Source organism: Balaenoptera ricei, chromosome 11 (assembly GCF_028023285.1).
Source record: "Balaenoptera ricei isolate mBalRic1 chromosome 11, mBalRic1.hap2, whole genome shotgun sequence".
NCBI lineage: Eukaryota > Metazoa > Chordata > Mammalia > Artiodactyla > Balaenopteridae > Balaenoptera > Balaenoptera ricei.
The window spans coordinates 40,024,306-40,048,063 of NC_082649.1; the positions used below are offsets into that span (position 1 = coordinate 40,024,306).

The 23,758-nt window shown below is 42.1% G+C and overlaps 1 protein-coding gene across 3 annotated transcripts in view; it reads right to left on the bottom strand.

Moving 5' to 3' along the window:
- The window catches only part of BLTP3A (bridge-like lipid transfer protein family member 3A), a 59,778-nt gene that overhangs the window by 6,365 nt on the left and 29,655 nt on the right, over window positions 1-23,758 (bottom strand). The window contains exons 5-17 of one of the 3 annotated variants that reach the window (XM_059938891.1): window positions 20,906-21,095; window positions 20,452-20,592; window positions 19,851-20,021; window positions 18,969-19,161; window positions 12,249-12,335; window positions 11,617-11,733; window positions 11,012-11,151; window positions 10,464-10,605; window positions 10,020-10,213; window positions 8,351-9,807; window positions 3,566-3,762; window positions 1,979-2,133; window positions 1,744-1,894 (exon numbers count right to left, since the gene is read on the bottom strand). In XM_059938891.1, the coding sequence (XP_059794874.1) occupies window positions 1,744-1,894; window positions 1,979-2,133; window positions 3,566-3,762; window positions 8,351-9,807; window positions 10,020-10,213; window positions 10,464-10,605; window positions 11,012-11,151; window positions 11,617-11,733; window positions 12,249-12,335; window positions 18,969-19,161; window positions 19,851-20,021; window positions 20,452-20,592; window positions 20,906-21,095 (3,335 nt within the window). Of the gene's footprint in view, window positions 1-1,743; window positions 1,895-1,978; window positions 2,134-3,565; window positions 3,763-8,350; window positions 9,808-10,019; window positions 10,214-10,463; window positions 10,606-11,011; window positions 11,152-11,562; window positions 11,734-12,248; window positions 12,336-18,968; window positions 19,162-19,850; window positions 20,022-20,451; window positions 20,593-20,905; window positions 21,096-23,758 lie in introns of all 3 variants that reach the window. The other 2 variants (XM_059938889.1, XM_059938892.1) reach the window with 2 other exon arrangements.

Consider the following 23,758-nt stretch of genomic DNA (forward strand, 5'->3'; position numbering starts at 1 on the left):
TAACTTGCCCAAAGTAACACAACTTGTAAGTAGCAAGGATACGATTTGCACGCAGGCAGCCTGACTGCAAAGACTGTGGGCTTGGCTACTTTGCTCTAATGCCTCTCATGACAGAAGGGATGTTAAGGACCAATAAAAAGCTGGTCTTGCTATGAATCAGAGGCACTGGGCTGATGGCCAAGGTAAAACTCTTAAAACAGAGGACGCTTGGGAATTCCCTGGCGGTCCAGTGGTTAGGACTCGGTGCTTTCACTGCTGTGGCCCAGGTTCAATCCCTGGTCAGGCAACTAAGATCCCGCAAGCCACACAGCACAGCCAAAAATAAACAAACAAGCAAACAAACAAACAGAGGACCCTCAACTCTGCTATATTTGATCACCTCTTCCTTTCTCCAAGTCTTGGCCTTTTCACCTCTCTCTGAGGAAGCCAAGCGGGATCTATGCTCATTTACTCAAACCGCATAAAGAATAATCTCAGGTGTAGCCAAGGCTATGAAACAACTTACATACTTATATAAATGCAAATTGGTACAACCATTCTGGAAAACAAATTGGCATTATCTACTAAGGTTAAAGCTATACCTACCCTAATGACCTAACAATTATTTCCTCAGGAATATAAACCTGAAGAAACTCTCCAACATACATATCAGGAGACATGTACAAGGATGGGCATGTCAAGACAACCCTATTTGAAATAGCAAAAAAACTGGAAACAACGCAAATGTCTGTTCAGAATAGACTGAAGAAGTAACTAGAGTAATGGGTACAAGAGATATTTTGGGGGTGATGGTGATGGCTGTAGAACCCTGTAAGCTTACTAATATTTATCAAATTGTATACTTACAAGGAGTGAATTTCATAGTACGCATAAGCAGTTTTTAAAAAAGCAAAAAGTGGTATATTTCTGCAATAGAATATTATATAGTAGTAAAAATGAATAAATTATAGCTAACTCAACAACCTAGAAGAATCTGAAGAATATCATGGTACTTGAAGGAAGCAAATCACAAAATAATACAATCTATGATTCCATTTAGAAAAACCTGAAAAACTGCAAAGCTAAATAATACATTGATACAAACACATGCAGAAGAATTGTAAAGCAAGAGAATGAGAAATACAAAATTCAGGACAGTGATTCCCTATGATAGGTGAGAGGCAAGAGGAAGGTTCTGGAGAGGGACTCCCAGGGATTTCAAAGTTAATGGTACTGTTCTATTTACTAAACTAGATAGTGGGTACATGGGTTCATTGTATTGTTGTTATTTTATACCTTATATATATTTTGTAAGTATTCTTTTAGTATCTACTCAATATTTTTAAAAAATTTTTTAAACAAAGCATGTAGCATAAGCCCAGATTTTTCCTGTCATCTTTTAAAGTATAAATGATAATTCACATCAAAGGACTGAATCAGAAGTTCCCTGATCAGATACAGCTTGATGTTAGCAGCCTCACAAAGAAGTGGACACAGTCCTCATGTATAAGCATAAGGAGCACCTGGGAGGTGAGGATGGAGACTAGCCTACTGAGTACAAAACCCCAGAAAGAGCTCTGGGAGAGGCACCTTGCAAGAAGGAGGCTTCATTAGACTTCTTCCTCCCCCAAATGGCTGCTGGAGAGAAGCGCCAAGGGCTTGGCACTAAGGTAGCTGCCCCTGGAGCACAGTGACAGGAGCAAGTTAAGCTATGGATGCCCCAGAAAAATCCCACCAGCTCTCCTGCAATCGCACCATCCTCACCTGGGCACTGTCCGTGCAGGAACTGCCAGAGTCCCACGGTGCCTAGCTGCTGGAGGGTCAGCTCCTCTGCTTGCAAGGCCACAGTCAGGTCCTCACCACGTACCTCAATCCCCAAAGACACCTCATTCACCTTCAGGACCAGAACTGAAACCTGTAAAAGGAGACTCCCTTAGCTGAGTCCCAAGCTTCCAGCTTAGAGCCTACCCTCTGCAGAGAAGAAAGTAGAACAACTGACCAGGTGAAGATGGAGGTTTTCCCCACTGGGTGAGGCTGAACTGTTGGCCTCTGGTGATCCCTGGCCATAACTATCCGCAACAGGGCTCCCTTGAACACCAGCACTGTCTAAGACATTGGGAAGAGATCCTGGTGGAAGAGATTCTGGACCAGACTCTGAATAAGAAAGATAACAAAAGAATTTGAGAGTCAAAAAATTCTATTCAAATCCAATCTCTAAAAACAGTGACAACTGTAAAAACAAAACATTTATGACACTCATGAGACAACTGGAAATTTGAAGACTAACTAGATATTTAATGAATTTAGGGAATTATTGTTAATTTTTAAAAGGACAATGGTATTTGGTCACCTTAAAGAAAGTCTGTAAATGGAAGCAACCTAAGTGTCTACGGACGGATAAATGGTTAAACAAAATGTGGTATAAACATACAACAAATAATGGCCTTAAAAAGGAAGGAAATTCTGACACATGCTACATACAACGTAAATGAACCTTAAGGACATTTTATGTGAAATGAAACAAGCCAGTCACGTATGGTTCCATTTATGTGAGGTACCCAGAGTCGTCAAATTCATAGAGACAGAAAGTAGAATGGTGATTGCCAGGGAATGAGGAGTTATTGTTTAATGGGTATAGAGTTTTGCAAGATGAAAGAGCTCTGGAGATGGATAGTGGTGATGGTTACGCAATGATTTGAATGTAATTAATGCTACTAAATTATAGTTTTAAATAGTTAAGATGGTAACTTTTATGTGTATTGTATTTTACCATAATTTTTTTTAATTTTTAATATTTTAAAAATTTGTATTTTCTAGAGATGCATAATGAAAATATTTATGGATAAAATGATATGTTTGGGATTTGCTCCAAAATAATATGGGAGGAAGGGAAGTGGGCAGAAGAATATATAAAACAAGAAGGGCCATGAGTTCTTAATATCTGAAGCTAGGTAATGGGTATATGAAGGTTCGCTATTTGATTCTGTCTATTTTTAAATATTTGGATTCTCCCTTAAGAAATTAATAATAATAACAAAACAAACATGGATATATACCATCCAGCTTAAGAAACAGTACATTCTCTTTTTATTTTCATTTAGATACTCTTAAGGGGAGATTTTAAAAGTTTTCATTTCAATAAGCTGAAAGAACTAGTGTTAACTCCTAGTGGTGATTAATCTAATGCCTAAAGGTTACTTGTTTTATCATAGACAAAAAGCTCCTAGTTATTTTCCAACAATAAAATACATAGTTTAGGCAAAGAGCAGACAATAAACACACACACCATTGATACAGCCACAGAATTAGTCTTACCGCCACAGCTACATGGCTGTAAGACTAGCGCTCTCTTCTTTGAGTGTTGTTCTATGATAAAGGTCAAGTACTAATCAATAACCTAGAAGATGTGGGGATAAAGTCAGCACCACAGATCCACTAAAATTTCTCTCTTCTTTTGGTTTTTTGATTAAGAAAATGTCTACTTTATCAAATCTCAGCTCCTTTTGCATCCTGCTGGTCTGAATACAGGCATCAGAAAGAACACTCTTGGGGCTCTACAACTCTGCCCGGCTCTGCTTCCACCTACCAGACTCCAAGAGCATCACAAAGCTCTCACTGCCATCACTGTCCACTGAAATCCGGTCTTCAGGGCCACTGTTATCCAATGAGACACCATCAAATGACTGCTGAGATACTGTCCTCTTCATGGAGAAAAATCGGAGTCGGGCAGCACCTCCACTTACTGGGGCTGCCACCCCTTCATCTGTCTTGGCCATGGGCTCCCTGTTTAAAAAACAAAAACAAAACCCACAAATGTGGCTTAGGAGGTATGTTGTTCCATTCCCTTGCAATACCCATCCTTTTCAGCCCAGACCGTTATTGTATACATAAACTTTGATGTCAACTATTACCTGCTACAAGACCATTTTTCAACTGCTGGCCTTTCTGAATCCTCATATTCCAGCATTTCAAACTGCACAGGCAGTTCTCCCATATCAAATGTCAAGGTTATTCAGGGTCATCCCATGTACAGAAGAGACCAACTACCTACAGCCCTGGTGCTTATGAATGGTACCTGAAACCCATGTTCATTCCTCAAGTACTTACTGAATAACCTCTGCATACAAGGCACCATACAAGGCACCGGGCAGTGATGGGGAGTGATGAATAAGACACTCCCTGTCCTCAAAGAATGTACATTCTATCAGGAGAGAGGAGACTTATACACAAATAACCTTATATGGTAGTAAGTCACACACACTGTAAGAGGGACAGCGGTACAAGCCAAAGGCTAGGCAATACCAAAGAGGGGAAAGGATGAAGAGAACGGCTCTGTGGAAAGAGATGATGTTTGAGGTGGTCCTTGAAGGACTGTGAAGGAGATGACGAAGAGGGCCTTCCATGGGGAAGAAACAGCATGAGCAAAGGCATGGAGTCAGAAAACGAAATGTACCTTTGGAGACTAGTAAAGAGCTCAACTCAGCTGGAGCGGAAGTTTTGTCGAGGGAGAGCAATAGAAGATAAAGTTAGACAGGTTTCTTTAAAGAAACCTTTAAAGACCTTATGTGCCCACCCTCCTATTTTATTTATAGGTGAAGAAACTGACTCAGTCCCAGTTAAAGGTAGAATTAAGAAGAACCCAAGTCTCTTAACTTCTTGCTAAGTGCTTTTTTCACTTTACCACATGAGTGGCAGCCAGATTATAGAAAACCCTGGACAAAAGATAATGCATGAAAGTGCTCTGAAAACTGTGAAGTGCAGGAGGCATACGGGAAATCTCTGTACTGTCTACTCAATATTGCTGTGAAGCTAAAACTGCTCTAGAAAATAAAGTCTATTTTAAAAAACTGTAAAGTGCCATGTGGATATATCATAATAACTAACTATTCCACACTAAGAAGTTCAAACTCAATTCAGGGAGAATAAAGAAAAAGCCAGAAGGCTTTAGAAAAGGGAAATAACAAGATCATACCTGTGGTTTAAGAAGTTTGACCTGGGACTTCCCTGGTGGCACAATGGTTGAAAATTCGCCTGCAAATGCAGGGCACATGGGTTCAAGCCCCGATCTGGGAAGATCCCACATGCCGCGGAGCAACAAAGCTCGTGTCCCACAACTACTGAGCCTGCGCTCTAGAGCCCGCGAGCCACAACTACTGAGCCCGCGTGCCACAACTACTGAAGCCCGCACGCCTAGAGCCCGAGCTCTGCAACAAGAGAAGCCACCGCAACGAGAAGCCCACGCACCATAACGAAGAGTAGCCCCCGCTCACCGCAACTAGAGAAAGCCCGCGCGCAGCAACGAAGACCCAATGCAGCCAAAAATAAATAAATTAATTAATTAATTTAAAAAAAAAGAAGTTTGACCTGCCTTTTTCAAATATGCTAGAGAGGGAAAGATACCCAATGAGGAAATCAACTAATAGTTCACTAAAATAGTCCACATGTGGGAGCAGACAGGAAAAACGGATGTGAGACTCCCTAGAGCTGTGCTCCCAGCATCATCCTCACAGGAACATTATCATCTAAAGGGGAACTCATTAGAAATGCAGCTTCTCAGGCTCCATCCCAGACCTACTGGACGAGGAACTCTGGGGACAGGGCTCAGCACTCTGTGTTTTAACAAGCCTCCAGATGATTCTGAAGCATGCTTAAGTTTGAAAGTATGGTCAGAACCTGACAAATGCCTGGAAGAGGCAGAGCTTGAATGAGCAAGAGAATGATGCCACCAAAAAAAGAAAGAAAAAGAGAACTGGCCGGGGAAGGGAGGGATAAGGAATTTAGTTTTATATATGTGAGGTTCAAGGCACCCCTGGGAGATCAATGTGGACCTATGGGCAGTAGATAGTTTTAAAGCAAGAGCAGGGGAGGGGAGGAAAGTCAGGACTGAAAATAAGGACTCTCGCAGACGTGAGGAGATGGACAAAATAACCTAGAGAGAAAGTACAGCTGATCCTTGAACAACACGGGTTTGAACTGCACAGGTCCATTTATATGCATATTTTGTTCAAGAGTAAATACTATAGTACTGCACAATCCACGGATGGTTGAATCTGTGGATGCGTTGGAACCACGCATATGCAGGAACCTCTTATAGGTAAGGCCAACTATAGGTTACATGCAGATTTTCAACTGCACAGAGATTCAGTGCTCCTAATCACCACATTGATCAAGGGTCAAATGTATTAAAAAATGCAGAGTGATATAAACCTTCTGAAAGTTTGGCAAATACATCAAGAACCTTAAAATGTTTGTAGTGTTTGACCCAGTAATTCCACTTCTGGGTTTTATTCTAAAGATTTAGATAAGCATAAAGAGTAATGTTCACAAAAATAGGGATGTTTAACACAGCCTTGGTTTTATTATTATATTTGCAAGAATATAATAGAGCAATTAAAAATTATATGTTCAAGTACCTCATGAATGGGAAACTATTCACAATAAATCATAAAGTGAACAAAATTGGAAATTTTCTATATTATATAGAAATAATATAAATACACAAATATTATAAAATAATATTTGTGTACTTTATATGAGTAGGCACATATAAGCATTCACATGGATACACAAATATGTGTCGAAAAATTGGAAGCAAACAGATGCAAATGTAAATAATGGCTGTCTCTGGATAGTGTCATTACAAGTGACTGTTACGTTTCCTTCTTTATTCTTTTATTTTTCCACATTGTCAACGAAATGAACACAAATCATTTTTATAATGTAAAAAATAAAAATTATGACAAAAGTGATCAGAATATGGACAGCCTAGTGCTGTGGAACAGTTCCATTTACAGGATAAAAGGAAGAAGAGAGCAGCCAAGGGAAAGGAAAAGACTCCTTCCGAGAAGTGTGAGGAACTGGGTGGGTTACAAATGCCCAGAATAAACTGACCAGCAAGGCTGACTGCACAGAGGAGTCCTGGAAAAAGATGACTGAGAAAAGGCCACTGGCCTGGGCAGTTAGGAAGTCAGTGTTGGTGTTTCAAAAAGAGTTTGTATCACACACCTTTCTTTTCTCCTTTTTACCTCTCTTTTCCCATCTCCCTTACTCTTCTCTAATTAGAAAAGGTAGCACATTAGGTGACTGGGAGTCCAGGCTTTCAATCCTCACCCCACCACTCACAAGCTGTGTGATCTTGAGCAAGTTTCTTACCTCTCCGAGCCTCAGTTTTCTCATCTGTAAAATGTGGAGTGATATTAGGACCTGCCTTATAGGGTTCTTACAATAATTCAATGCATTAATATTGTAATATTTAGGACAAGGCCTGACACATAGAAAGTACTCAATAAATGTTGCCTAGTATTATTACATAATTAATCCTTTAAGCTTTCCTTCTCTTTCCTCCTAGGCTATCTAGGCCTAGCAGGTACTAGTATACCCGCAGGCATTGCTTTGAGACACACTTAAGAAAATCCACTTAGACAAAAGTTCTAAAGCCACTGATCTTCAAACCATGGTCCCCAAACCACGAAGTGTCCCAGCAAAGATTTCCCATAGTTTTCATTATCTTTCCTAAAACCACAGGCACCCATGGAAAAATCTATACCTTCCCACTCTTCTGACTGTGCATTTCTGTGTTTTCTGCTTACTCCCCACTGTAGCCCCGGCATCTAACACAGAGCCTGGCACACAGTAAGGGCTCAAAAAATACTTGTTGAACGGATGAGTGAAATTCTTCCTTCTCTATTATTCTGACAGATATTGATAAGGTGTACCAGAAAGAGCAAGTCCAAAGCCCCAGCTTTTCTAGTTATAAGATACAGGATCCATGGGCTCATCCTCTCTGAAGCTTCCATTTCCTCAGTTATAAACTGGGGATACAAACATCTGCAGCGACCTCCCCGAGCTGCTGTGGAGATTACATCAAACAAAATACTATGTGAGAGACCACTGAAAAGAATAAAATATCGTACAGATGCCAGGTATTATTATTCTGATACAGCATAGCTGTATCAATAATAGTGAATCAGTGAAAGAGGAGACAGCTTGATGCTAAGAAGCAATAAATGTTGACTTGAAAACTGCCCAAGACCAGGCTAAGATATATGGAGGCATGAGAAAATCCATGGGATTTTGTTATTTTATTGCAATTTCTGGTTCTTCCCCTATCACAGAGTTAGGTGTAGTCCTGAAAATAAAGTCCCTCTGACTGGTATGCTTACATCCTCTAAGTAGCCTGAAAGTTCTTCCGCTGCTCTACAGGCAGCTCTGAAAACTAAAGCTTTGCCACATTAACTAGACCATTCCATACACGCTCCTGGACCACACGGTGCTTCCCAATCTATAAGTGCACACGGCAGGAGGCCTGAGCCCAGTGGCCAGAGCTAGGAGGGAGAGAGGAGGCGAATGAAGGAGGCAGAGAACCACTCACTTGGCTGGGGGCAGAGACAGCATCTTGTGCATGGTGGAGGTCATTCGGTCTCTGCCCAGACTGAAGGCATCCTTAGTCAGGGACATAGCTTCCTTGGTGAGGTCCATGGTGGCATGTAGAGCCTCCTTTGTGGCATCCTTGGTCATGTGAATAGCACTTGATAATTCTCCCTCAATGTTCTTCAAGGGGATGAGCTCGCCCTGTCCATTCACAGCAGTATCCTTGTCCCCTGGGGGCTTCAACTCAGCTGGTGAGCTAGGTGCCTGGGCGCTGCTCAGTCTCGTGGCCTGTAAGGAATCAACTGCCTCATGGCCCTTCCCTGCCTCCCGCTGTGCAAGAGAATCTGAGTCCTGCACTTCTCCACTGCTATGGAGAGGCAGCGGCCTATCCTGGGACGCATCCAGATTTTCAACGCCACTGTCCTCCAGAACCTTCCTGGGGCTTGCTGGGCCCTGTTCTGAGGAGGCATCAGACTTCAGCTCCCTATCCTCTGAAGGAGACAGCTCTGAATCTACAAGGCTCGTAGTATCTGAATCCTCAGAGTCAGCTTCGACAGCCCCAGGGACAGGATGCATGAGCAGAGCCACCTCAGCACTGGGGAAGAGGACGCCAATGCAAGCTGTCTGGTCCTGCAGAGGAGACCCAGTCATGGCCTCGGTATCCTTAGTAAGCTGCTCCTGAAGACCCTGGAGCACCTCCTTCAGGCGGAGGAGAGCCAAGTACTGGTAGTGGTCAAGCCTCACTCGGACATGCTCAGGCGAGTGTATGAGCACATGCACATCTGCCGTGTCCTCCAGCTCTGTCAGAGGCCCTTTGTTATCCACACTACTGCTGCCTTCTTTCAGAATTTCCATGACTTCTGTAAGGCTTGATAGGCTTTTCAAATCATGCTCAGTCCTTGACCTCTGATGGGACACAGTGTCAGGGGCAAGGGCCTCAGAATGGACAGGACTGCCAAAGCTGGCGGATGCTTTCAGCCTCCCTTCTGTGGCCATAAGGAGCTTTCGTGCCTGGGCTTGCTGCCAGCGGAGGGGTAGGCAGGCCCAAATCGACAAGGGGAAGGGGGCCACAAAATTCAAGGAATGGCCTTTGAAGTTCTCTGTTCCCTCAAAGTCCAAGGAGATCTGGGTGAAGTGGATGGACCAGAGATCCTGGGAAGCCTTAAGCCTCTGGGGAGGGAGGGCACTAGATTGAGGGAGTCGGGAATCCACCTGGAAAGCGTGATGCAAAAACAGCATGTGCAGAAGGCTAAAGCCGCCTGGCACCTTGGGAAACTGAACATAATTGGAATGAAAGAACTCAGCAGCAGCAAAACCCCGGAAGAGACTCTGGAGGTCTGGACAGCTACAGTGTGGGGCGTGACGTGTATTGGTGGCAGTCACGCCTGATGCAGAGAAGACAAGGGCCTGGGGACGGTGCAACCCAGCCCGCTCTCTCTTCTCCAGCGGGAAGCTCACCTTCAGAGAGAAAATGAAACCCAATTCAGAATGGCCAGCTGAGCAACTCTGCAACCCACCATTAATACACACATGAAAGACCATTTGGGCTGAACCCAAAACTGCTTTCCTTACTTCTATCAAATGAACAGAGCAGAACCTTGGATTATAGCCATGGTAGAAGTGCAGCTGTGGCTACCAACAGGGAACAAAAATCCCACTCTCTACCCTACCTTCAACCAGAAGGCATCCAGTCGGATGTCCAAGTGTTCATCTTTCTGGCTTGAATCTTCCAGCTTGTAGATAGCTTTGAACTGCTCCAAGCTGCGGTATAAATCCAGGCAGAAGAGGTTTCCCCAGAGCAAGCTGACAGGATCCATAGTAAATGTCAGACCATTTAACTGAATGTAAAGATTGGGACAGGGAACTGGAAAGCAGAGAAAAAAAGAATCACCATGAATGAAGTAGCAGCTCGACTCTTACTTATCAGCTAATATTCATTTTATTATCAAATGTATATATTTACACAGGGAAGAGTTTTCAACAAAGGTGTGCTAAACTAACTCAAACACTTAAAACTCCAAATAACGAACAGAATATAAGCAGAGAGCCCCCGAGGCTGACAAATGCGAAGAGCAAGAGCAAGACAGTAAGGAATGACCAGAGCAGGTGCTTACCTGGCAGCTCCTGATTATCGGGGAAGTAATACTCTGTGAACTCAATATGAATGGCAGAGACCTGAGTGGGGAGGTTGTGAAGTTTCCGACTGCAGGAAAGGAGCGTCGATGGCTTCTTACTTGGCTGTCCAGCTGTAGAAACCTATGCAATCACGAGTTGCTGTTAGCATCTATACAGCACCCAGAATAGAATTTCCTCCATTTCCTCTGAGATGGGAGGATAAAGCCTCTACAATTCTTCCAAAGTCTGTCACAGGGAGCAGAGTGCTCTTCACGCAGATTCCAGGCATTCTCACACCTGACTAACACCATCTACGAGTTCGTTTTTTCAGTGAAAGGTTTGTAGCGGGGTATTCAGAGCAAAGTGGGGAATCCCAAGTCCTGATCTCGGCAGTCACACTCAGAAAGAAACAGACCAAAGTGTCAAATCCACCTGGAAGGGAGGGAAACAGCCCCCGAATTCTACAACCTTGATCACATGTGTTGCGTTCCAAATGAACTGCTCCACCCCTTTCCAGACTTGTTTCCCTGTGTCGTGGGCTCCTTACCTGGTGGACGTCCAAGTCATCCACCCGTATTACCAAGCAGCTAGAGCGCAGGCGATTCCATGCTGGAGGCCGAAAGACAGCCTGTCGGCCCTGAGAGGGGCTTCTCTCAAGGGGGTTCTTTCGAGGACTGGAGAGAGAATCTAAATAAAAATAAGAAGGTGGGAAAAAGAATCAGATACACTCAACTATCATCATTAATAGAATTCGGAAAGTAAAAACCCTAAGATCATTAATGCTATATGTAGGAAAGAGTTTAACACTGGCAAGCTCCAGGATGGAACTCAAAAACTATTCTCTCCTTAAGACCAAGGCAACGGCCTATTGAATAGAGAAGCTAACAACCTCTCTTCCACACTGCAGCTATCCCTGGAGACAAACAGGACTCCGTAAAGAAAAAAGTCACAGATGTCTCTCCGTGGGATAAAGTTGGAATAATCAGCTGGGAGTAAGTTGGGATAATTAGCCAGTCCAGTGCTTTACTGCCACTGGATACTCAAAGGTAAATGTCAAGAGGCAAAGCAACAGGAGTCCTCCAGCTCCTCATAACCCACCTGCTTTCCTCCGGAAGGGAGAGCCTACCCCCAGGTGCCAGGGTTGTTTCAGACCTGTCTCCTCGTGCCACTTCTCCATTTTACTCTGAAATTCCATCACCAGCTTCTGGGCCCACTGGCCTCGGGTCTCCATGGCCTCACAGTGACGTACCCAATGTTTGCAGCTATCGCCTGTGCGATAAAGCAAAAAGATTTTAGTCTAAGATCATGATCCAATGTTACATTTTTCTTTTCCATTGGTACAGTTTTCCATAATTCAGAATCTGATCCCTCACTGCCAATCCAAAATTCTCTGGGATAAGTAAAAATTATCTAGTGAGAGCATTCAAGTTCTTCTGGATTCTATATGTGATTTTTCCCTAGGGTTCCCTAAAGGCCAGCTGCTGACTTTCGCCATCTTTGACTATGGACCACTGGAGAAGCTCTAAAACTAGTGGAAGTAAGGGGTAGAGCACAGAATCAAAAGCAACATCTCAGACACTGCCTGCCCTCCTACTGCTTCTCATCAACAGTGGACCCTGCAAGTTTCCAGAAGATGTTCTCTTGAAAAGGACTATTGCCAACACCTCTCTGAGCATGTGCTGCAATCCCTGGCACCCTCCTGCTGGGCAGTCAGGGATGAACCCAGGCATATGGCCTCAATACTTAGGCCACGCTAAAACTGCACCCATTCAGAATTCTCCTACCTGCCCAGTGGAAGGGGTAATAGTCAAATGCCATCTTGCGAAAGGTAAGCTGCATTGCACCACCCATGAGTCTGTTTGCGGAGACACCTACAAAGAAAAATAAAGGTGAACAGCAGCAGAAGAAACACAGGCTTAAACACCACTTGAAGCACTTAAAAGTCCTCCTAAGGGTCAGCTCCAAAGCCTGGCTGATACATAAGTGCAGCCGAAAGGCCATGATGTCAGGTGATTTGCAAGGCTGAGGCCCTCCTCTTTTGAATTGCAATGGACATGCTCTAAAAGATTTTTTTAAAAAAGCATATTCCACTGTCTCTGTAAATGGCTGTCAGAATTCCAGAAAGACAAAAGAAACTGCAAAACTCAGGATTCTGGAATTCCAATCCTAGGTCTCCCACAGGCACGCTTGACAACCTTGACTGATTGGTTCCCCCAAACCTGGCAATAGTAGTATTGCTGTCCCTCAGCACAACACCTGGAGAGGCATAAGCCAAACTCCCCAAAAAACAGGACCCATGTTACTTCCTTTCATTTCTTAGCTAAAGCTGTGATGTAAGACTGTCATTACACACTGTACATACGAAGTACCATGGAACACTAAAAACACTGCACTAACAAGGACATTATAAACATACAGAATAGTGTAGATAAACTGAATTTTTTTGCAATAAGTCAAATATTCTATTGTTTATCTTGAATTTACATTTCATTCTTACTAAATGAATGAACTTTCCATGTTTCTGTCTTATCTCTCCAACTACACTCTAAGAACTGTAAGAACAAGGACTATTTCTTCTGCATATGTGTGTTGTCTAAGCTACCCTGTTCTGCACTTCCCTCCTATCCCTTCCATGCTATTTCCAGGTGAAGGGAAATACCCTGGGACCTTCTAGCTGTAAGCTGGTACACCTACAACCAGGAGGGTCATTTCCATCCACTCCAGATATCACCATGCCAAGGTTCTGGACGAATCACCATCCTACTAGGAGATACACCTACACCTGTGTTCCTGTTGCTCAACGTTTTTGTCATAATTACCACCTCATAGGAGCCTGTTTAGCTATTTTTTTCCTAATTGTCCCTTCTCCATGAAATTTAATACCACAGATATACTGTATATCTTATGTACTATATGTCTACCTGTGCTTTATACATAAAAAGAATAAGAATAAAGCTTATTCCTTTCATTCAATGCCAGGTTAAGAAAGACTAAATAATTCTTTTACGTTAAAAGTTAAGGGACTTCCCTGGTGGCACAGTGATTAAGAATCTGCCTGCCAATGCAGGGGACACGGGTTCGAGCCCTGGTCTGGGAAGATCCCACATGCCATGTGGCAACTAAGCCCGTGCGCCACAACTACTGAGCTTGCGCTCTAGAGCCAACACACCACAACTACTGAAGCCCGCATACCCTAGAGCCCAGGCATCACAACTACTGAGCCCACGCACCACAACTACTGAAGCCTGTGCACTCTAGGGCCCACGTGCCACAACTACTGAGCCCGCGTGTTGCAACTACTGAAGCTCGCACGCCTAGAGCCCATGCTCCACAACAAGAGAAGCCACTGCAATGAGGAGCCCAAGCACCGCAATGAAGAGTAGCCCCCCACTCGCTGCAACTAGAGAAAGACCAGCGCACAGCAACGAAGACCCAATGCAGCCAAAAATTTTTTTTAAAAGAAACAAGCGTATTTTAAATTTATTTATTTTTCTATTTATTTTTATGGCTGTGGTGGGTCTTCGTTTCTGTGCGAGGGCTTTCTCTAGTTGTGGCAAGCAGGAGCCACTCTTCATCGCGGTGCATGGGCCTCTCACTATCGCGGCCTCTCTTGTTGCGGAGCACAGGCTCAGTAATTGTGGCTCACGGGCCCAGTTGCTCTGTGGCATGTGGCATCTTCCCAGACCAGGGCTCGAACCCGTGTCCCCTGCATTGGCAGGCAGATTCTCAACCACTGCACCACCAGGGAAGCCCCCAAAATTTTTTTTAAAAAGGTTAAAAAATAAAATGTGAAAAGTTAAAAAAATTTAAAGCTATTAATATTTAACTTAAGTTTATAACTATATCTGCTGAGTAACTTTTATATATATATAAATTTATTTATTTATTTTTGGCTGCATTGGGTCTTTGTTGCTGTCCGCGGGCTCTCTTTAGTTGCGGCAAGTGGGGGCTACTCTTCAATGCGGTGCACGGGCTTATTGCGGTGGCTTCTCTTGGTGCAGAGCACGGGCTCTAGGCACATGGGCTTCAGTAGTTCTGGTACGCGGGGTTCAGTAGTTGTGGCTCACAGGCTCTAGAGCGCAGGCTCAGTAGTTGTGTTACACGGGTTTAGTTGCTCCGCGGCATGTGGGATCTTCCCGGACCAGGGCTCGAACCCGTGTCCCCTGCACTGGCAGGCAGATTCTTAACCACTGTGCCACCAAGGAAGCCCTGCTGAGTAACTTTTAATGTAATTTATTTCTTATAAAAATTATAATGTATAGAATCACATATGCAATTTAGCAATTTATATTAATACGTAATAGTGATATAATCAAATTTTTAATTATTCAAAATTATTTTTGAATAAAATAAAGTTTTTAAATTAATTTCTTAAAATTATTATTTTGTTAGCTTTTAACTTTTGCTTAAATGAGAAAATAACTTTAGCTTAACTAGGTGCTAGATATTCAGATAGTGTCAATATTTTTCCTTTTCAACATTTAACTAAATTATTGATTTGTTGAACAATTTGTATAATTAAATAATAAAATATAAACTATTTTTATTTAATTCTCAAAGTTCAAATCACAAAAGTACTAAGGATTAAATATAAACAACACTGATGAGGCAGCCAATGACAGCTGCTAGCTATGTACAGGCCACCTCTCACCATCTGACTTTGAGATCAAGCGATCGATAGAAAGTCCTCTAATCACAGCCATCTATTTGCCATAGTTTATAGCCCTGATCTTCCATGAACTCAACATCAGTGTTGCTCATATGATACCCAAGAAAACTCAATAAGAGAAATTAAACACTAAGGAATAAAATTTTGCCAATAAGGTTAAGCATTGTTATATCTAAGATTTTTTTTCACCCCCACCCCTCACCAAAGAACCAATTTCCAATGTCCAGAATAGGCAAACATCAAGACAGAAAGATCAGTGGTTGCTTACAGCTACAAAATGGGGAGTGTCATCTAATGGGTACAGAGTTTCTTTTACGGATGACAAAAAGGTTCTAAAATTAGATTGTAGTAATGATCACATAACCCTATGACTATACTTTAAAACGCTGAGTTGTATATTCTAAATGGGTGAATTGTATGGTATATGAATGATATCTCAATAAATATATATCTGTTTAAAAGAAAAGAGTGGATTTTTCCCTGCTGTGGGGAGATATCATCCCAGTTGAACATGCATGACCTAGGCTACTAGAGGGAGAGGGTTTCACAGCCATGCTCCCTCTGTTGGATTTATTTGGAACTAAAAGAACAATAAACTACGCGACTGAACATATTAAAATAAGGTTTAGAATAGAAATCAAATATAATTACCCATTATCAACATATTTAATTATAAACACATAATCATATATGACACATAAATGGTAAATAGTGTACATAAATGACTAAAATTCTCCAGTGAGATGGTGGGAGAGGATAGCCTAGCCTGAAGAGAGGTGAAGAAAGCTTTGGCTCACAGCCCTTATCCTGAGGGAGATAACTAAAAAGAGGCAGATGACACTCTTTTCCCCATCAACCACCTACCTCCTCCCAGAAGCCTGAAGGGCGAGCTGCTCCAGTTTGATTTTAAGAGACAGTGCTGCCCCACTGCAAGCCAAGCCATCCCCAGTTACCCACCAAGTTTCCAATAACTTCACCTCCAATACCAAGGGATAGACGAGCGTATTAGTGAGGGGTCCCAATATCCAGGCTATAGTGTCCCTTAATGAAAAAGCAGACAGATGTAGCCTTCAAGGAGTCCCTAGAGCAGCACTATCCAAAAGAACTTTCTGTGATGATGGACATCTTCTATGGTCCATAGATTATAATGAGTACTTGAAATGTTGTTGGTATAAATGAGGAACTGAATTTTTAATTTTATTTAATTTTGATTTTAATTTAAATAGCCACATGTGGCTACTGGCTACCATATTGGACATAGAGTTCTAGAGCAATGCTATCCAATAGAAATGTAACATAAGCCACATAAGTAATTTAAAATTTTCTAGTAGCTACATTAAAAAAGTTTTTTTTTAAAAGTGAATTTAATTTTAATATTACACATTATTTAAACCAATATACTCCAAATATCATTTCAACATGTAATCAATATGAAAATAATTATTAAGGTATTCTACACTCTTTTTTTGTACTCTATCTTCGAAATCCCATGCGTATGTTACACTTGCACCCCATCTCAATTTGGATCAGCCAATATTTCAAGTGCCCAATAGTCATATGTGGCTAGTGGCTGCCATATTGGACAGGACAACTCCAGAGAATCTTAGCACCCTTTCCGTAACACCTAGTTCTCCCTTCCCCTTTCTTCCCAAATCCAAGGAGAAGAATCAAAGTCACAAGAACTCTTTGTGTTCCTTGTCCCTTCACAGAGTCATATGCCACACCTGGGTACGGTTGGCTGGGATTTATCCCTCTATCTAAAAATATCTCATCCAAAACTTTCCTAAAATCCACCAAGTAGATTCACTTAGCTTAATAAATACATGGGGGCTTCAGGGAAGGCTAGTCATTCACCTCTTAGTATGGATTGCAGGACCCTGTTACATGAAGAGGACAGTGCTATACGCTCTTATCAAGCAAAAGGATGAAACTCTCAATAATGTATTTTTAATAAAGATTTCTGAAAGGATTAAAACCAAAACAAAACAGGGACTTCTCTGGTGGCGCAGTGGTTAAGACTCCGCGCTCCCAATGCAGGGGGCCCGGGTTCGTTCCCTGGTCAGGGAACTAGATCCCACATGCATGCCACAACTAAGAGTTCGCATGCTGCAGCTGAAAAAGATCCCGCACGCCACAACGAAGATCCTGCATGCCGCAACTAAGACCCAGTGCAACCAAATAAATAAATAAATATTTTTAAAAACAAAACAAAACAAAACTGCAAGGTCTTTATAGTAACACTTGGAAGAAACAACCAAACAAAAAAATAATTGTTTTAGCAAAGAACTTCCAAAACTAGTGGCTAACAAAACAGTGAGCAATTTATTTGCTGTGGTGGCAAAAGCAATCTTTACGCTGTCACTGCTCCTTTCAGCTCTTTCATATTGGGAGTGGAGAGGGGCTGAAGTCACTTCAAGACCAAGGTAGAGCAAAGCAAGAGAGGCATTGGTGCTTGGTGTCCCAGAAAGAAAAGGTAGTAGGTTCCCCCAAGGAAAATGAATCTAGGTCTCATTAAGAAGCAAACATAACCTCCAGAGAGGAAAAGGCAGCAAGAACACAAGCTTCCATAGGACGGCATCTAAAAACAAGAGCTGGTGGCAGAGGGGTGTAGAGGGAGGACAAAGAGTATTGAAGGAACTGGCAGCAGAGAAATAATAATAGCGAATACTGGCCTATGATTAATGTCCTCCAAATTCAGTATATTATGTCATTTGAGCCTGATAACGACCTATAAGGTAAATGAGTAAGATATAATTTAACTCAAGGTTCACAAATGAAGAAACTCAGAGGGGTGAAGTGATTTCCCTAAGGCTCATGAAGGAAAGAAATGAGTCAATTATTTTTTCATTCTGAATAAATGTGTATGTGTACTTAATACCAATTGCTCTAGTGAGTCTCAAATGGGTAGAGATGTCTGCCAAAAAAGCAGGTGCTATTTGTTTATGCTCTGCTTACAGCGCCACAAAATAAAAGCAATGTCTGAAGGGCTCTGGGCTTGACTTTCCTAAGGACCACTCCACTCTGCATTAACGCCCTCTCTTTATTTAAAGATGGCTCTCCTATATCCTGTGTCTACTCTTTTTCATATGAAATATCTCTGTGTCTTTCAACTCTTTCCTTCTATGCTACGGTTTCCATAGCATTAAACAATCTGCACACCCTTCCTGGGATGCTTTCTCTTTGTTAATGTCCTCAAGAACAGCATCAAAAACAAGGCTCAGAGTTCCAAATGGAGTCCACAAAGGTGCCAGAGAAGAATTCCCAGAGCTCTGGAACCCACACTTCTATTGATGCAGTTTAAATTAATATGTGATTTAGGGAACACTATGTTAAAAAAAAAAAATTGCTCTAATGAATGAAAAAGCATGACAAGAACACACCATAACCTCTCTGCTTGGGAAGAACACATTTATACATAATAACTATTTAAATTGACTCAAAGATCTGAAAATTCTGAGGTTTCCTATAGTTGAATTTACTTTCCTGAAAGCTTATAACAGTGGTTAGCATTGCCCAAAAGACTCTGGGGAGGGAAAAAAAAGTATACACTGCTTGGGCTCTACCCCTGAAGATTCCGATTTAGTGGGGGCTGGGAAGAGGCCCAGCTCCTGTGTCTTACTGTCTCACAGGTAGTTCTGCTGCATCCTAAAGGCTGAAGAGCACTTGCAGACAGAGAGCTGCCACAGGAGCACAGAGGCCTGAGGAAGGCCTGTGATTAAGGGGAGCCAGACAAATACCCCACATAGTCTTGAAAACAGCCTTCCATCCCCAAGCTTTGCCCAGAGCTCCAGGAGGTGATGGACCACCCTGCACAGGCTCAGGCCTCACGGGGTACCTGGCTCTCGGGACTGGCTATCATCACAAATGTGCAGGTCCAGGCGGGAGATGAGCAGATGGTAGGAGGACTCTTTCACATCAAATTTCTCAAAGTACTGGCTGAGGCGGCTGCTGCTGCTGTTGCTGCTGCCCTGGCTGCCACCGAACGCCTGGGCCCAGGACTGCTGGGCGCTGGGAGCAGGTGGGGTGATCTACACGTGACAGAGAGAAACAAGAAGTCCAGACCCAGACAGCCTCCTTGCTGGCTTTCTTTAAGCTTTAGTTCAGCCTGAAGAAAACCACAATTTGACAAGGTGTCCCTTCCTTCTCATAACTATTCATCTGGTATCTCATGTAGGTCTACCCCACTTAAATAACCCAAACTCCAAGAAGCCAAATTATAATTAATCTAGTAACTGTCAGAGTCCTGTTCTGAGATTTGAATTGCCTCTAAGCTCTCACCCCCCTAGAACTTAGCTGACTGATGCTAAAACACCTCCTCCAGGAAGTCTTCCCTAAATGCCCTCTTTCAGCCCAGGTAGTTGGATCCCTTTTCTTTGTGCTCTCATGGCACAGTGTTTACCTCTATTACAGCACTTATCAAATCATATTGTAATAACTTGTTTATAGTCCATATTTTAAGACAGCAAGAGTTCCAAGGACAGGAACAAGAGGCTTTCCAGTGGCTAACACTGTATACCTAACACACTAGAGGCACCCAAAGAACAGAATAACTGAATAAATCAGAGGCACAGGCAAAGCCTATGTACCTCCAGAAGTGAATGACAAATTCCCCCAAATAAGTCTAATAAAGTCTAGGCTCCACTTACGGTGGAGGTATGAATTAGGTCCGGCCTACCATCTCCCCACTGCCACCAAGGGTCTCTGTTTCACCTCTAACCTGTACAGGTTCAGGGGCCAGGCTCTTTCTCTGCTGTGCTGACTTCTCCATGGCCTCACTCAGTGATTCTGCATATTTCATCATAGCCTTGAGCTGTGAGTCAGTTAGCACCCAGAGCAGGTCATCCAACAGGAACATCAGCTTGGAGGCTATCACATTGCAATCTTTGGTCTGAAGGGGTCACACAGAACACAGGATTCAACATCTGGTACCATCCCAACTACTCAAAGTGACCACTGCCCAACCAATTTCAGAGATGGCTTTTCAATCCCCAATACACGAAAGGAAAGTATCAAGCACTGTGGAGAGTCAATTTCTTACAAAACTACTAAAGTTTTCTGTGATTAACAAGAAGCAGCAATAATCAACTGCCTATGTGTCCCTATATACAGGTAAAAATCATGGTTTTCAAAATTAAAATGACAGGGAGGTAGAAATGTTTCCTCATTAGCAGATACAGTGCAACACTGAATTGCAGGTCCTCCCCTTTCAAATGTCATTCCAGGGGCCAATAACACTCAAAAAGGAGGAAACACCATCTCCCATGCTATCTGGGAGAATAAAAGATGGAAGTTTTCATGAGGACAGAGAACACACTCACTCTTCTCTTGAGGGCTATTTGGATCCTGCCTTGGTTGGTAATAAGCCTCAGTGGAGTGGTGACTGGGTCCTGATCACCATTGTCTGTAGCATCTGCCTCAATTCGAAGTGTTTGCCAAGTTATTTCCTTAAATGTTAAAACCTAGAAGGAAAGAAAGTAAAATCCCTTAATTCTGTGGATGAAATTAATCAAGAGGCAGGAAGTCCAAGGGGAAAAGACTGGCAAGGCAGAGACCCCCACCATTCTCAGCTGGGATCCTACCCACAGAAGGCAGTGGATCAGAGATCCATTACTGAGGAAAGGATGTAACAGTAACACTGGACAGAAGGGATTCTTGGGTTCCCAAGGATGGGGGAGACTTTGAGGAAATCCCCAAAGCAGGAATAACATCCTTTAAGAATGAGTCCTATTTTGAACCCCCCATTCTCCCTTCTCAGAATGCCAGGGCTGTCACCTCTCCTCGGCGGGGGTCAGTGATACGGGTGAGGCGGAGGTCACTCTGCTGCCAGTTGGGGTTCACACTATAGCCCTGGAGCTGCCACAATTCAAAAGAAGCGTGGAAGGCCTTGGAGTGAATCTTGATGGTGATGGAACTGACGATGATGAACATCCCCTCCACCACCTTCTCGGCAAAGCCATACTCACTACAACAAACGAGGCAGACCAACATTCAGGATCATATGAGACTTGACGCATACTTTTTTTTTCTTTTTTTTTTTTTTTGGCCATGCCGTGCAGCTTGCAGGATTCTACTTCCCTGATCAGGGATTGAACCCGGGCCGTGGCAATGAAAGCGCCGAGTCCTAACCACTGGACCGCCAGGGAATTAGTAGGCATACTCTTTATACTGGAAGACGTAAGACAAGACTCTTAACAACGCCTGTCTTTGGATGCTAGAACTGTGGATGACTTTTTAAAAATTTTTCTCCTCCCATTTCTGCTTTATATTTTTTACATTTCTAAAAATTTTTATGATGATGTAGTCTCTTTCTGATGAGATTTTTTTTTAAGAATGGAATAAAAGAAAGAGTTGACCTGGAAACAATCTCTGGTTAGAAAGAATAAATTGAAAAAAATATTTTCACAGTCCACAAACTACCTGAATAAATATTGAATATTGTCTGTGAGGAGAGATATAACAACAGAAAGGAAACACTAGGTTTCTATAACATCTTCAAAGACAGAACATACTCTGCAAAAGTAGTGAAAAGAGGAAAGAAGTACAGCCAGGTTAGCATGAGGTCTAATACTGTGAAATCTAGTCAAGAACAGTCCCACCTCTGCCCTGTCAAATCTATCCCAAAGAGCATAGCTGTGCTTTATAGTGAGAGGCAGAAACAGCAGGGAGAGGAACAAAGGCCATCCTTAAAGTCCTTCTGGACATGGAAAACACAGACATTCTTGACATGTAGGTGAAACAGTTCTCATTACAAGAGATACAAAAGTCTGGGAATTACAAACTGGAAAAAAAAATCTTTGCAATTTATATCACAAAGGGCTAATATCTCTGATGTATAAAGAGTTTCAAAAAACTCAGAAGAAAAAGACCAAGAGCCCAATAAAAATGGGACAAAGTAGGGACAGTTCACAGAAAAATAAATGCAAATAGATATTAAACATAAAATGATGTTCAACCTCACTCGTATATAAAAACTACACTAAGAGTCACTTGATTTATGACAAAAGTGACAGTGTAGTAGGGAAAAGACTGTCTTTTCAATAATGGTGCATGGTCAGTTTGAGGCTATCTGCAAAGAGAAAAAATAATATTGACCCTTATCTTACATTAAGCAAACAAAAAAACAAGTTTCAAGATTGATTGTAGATCTAAATGTGAAAAGTCAAACAATAAAACTAAAAGAATAAAGTTAGAAAAAAACATAGGAGAATATCTTCATGCCTTAAGATAGGAAAAGATTCCTTAAACAAGACACAAAAAGTGCTAACCATAAAGGGAAAAATAGATATATAGGACTATATTAAATTAATCATTTCTGGTCAACAAAAAAATAACATTAGGAGTGATAGGGAACCCACATAGTAGGAGAAGATATTTGTAATACATGTATATAACCAAGGACTTGTTTCCAGTATAAAGAACTTCTACAAATTAATAAGAAAAAGACAAATAACCCCAAAAATAACCCAAAAGATAAATGGGCAGAATACATCAATGCTTTGTGAAAGAGGATATTTGAAATTCTAATAAACAAATCATCAAAAAAATGCAAACTAAAATCATAATGTGATACAACTACACACCTATTAGATGGCTAAAATAAAAAGAGAGACAATACTAAGTGCTAGCAACACTGCCAGGGGGAAAAGTGGTACAAGCACTTTGGAAAACTGTCCAGCAGTATGAACTAAAGCAGAACATATGCACAGCCTATGACCCTGCAACTCTACTGCTAGATATATACAAATCAGAAATGTGTACATATGTTCACCAAGAGGTATGTATAAGAACGTTCATAGCATCACTATTCTTTTTTCTTACACATTTTTAATTTACGTATAGAAAAGATCATTCTTTGTGGTGTACATGTCCAGGGTTTCGACAAATGCATAGAGTCATGTATCAACCACCACAGTCATGACAGAGAACAGTTCGATGTAGCATCAGTATGCTTAATAGCCAGAAACTGCAAACAAATCAAATGTCCATCTACAACAGAATGGATAATTGTGGCATATAATGGAATAACATACAGTAATAAGGATGAATGAATGATAACTACATGTAACCACATGGATGACTTTCACAAACATCACGTTGAACTAAAGTATGTAGACACAAATGATGACATAATTTGTGATTACATTTATATAAATTTAAAAATAGGGAAAACTAACGTGTGGAGTTAAAAATCAGGATAAAGTTATCCTTGAGGGTGGGTATGACTAGGAAGGGTGCAGGAGGCTTCTGGGATTCTGGAAATGGTCTGTTTCTTCTTGTAAAGAATCACTAATCTATACACTTAGGATTTGTGCGCTTCAATATAACTTACCAAAAAACTACACAGAAATACCAGGTGTTACCTTTAGACAAAACTCTTAAAGTTTGGACTTCCCTGGTGGTGCAGTGGTTAAGTATCCGCCTGCCAATGCAGGGGACATGGGTTCGAGCCCTGGTCCAGGAAGACCCCACATGCCACGGAGCAACAAAGACCGTGTGCCACAGCTACCGAGTCTGCGCTCTAGAACCCACGAGCCACAGCTACTGAGCCCACGTGCCACAACTACTGAAGCCCGCGCGCCTATAGCCCGTGCTCCGCAACAAGAGAAGCCACTGCAATGAGAAGCC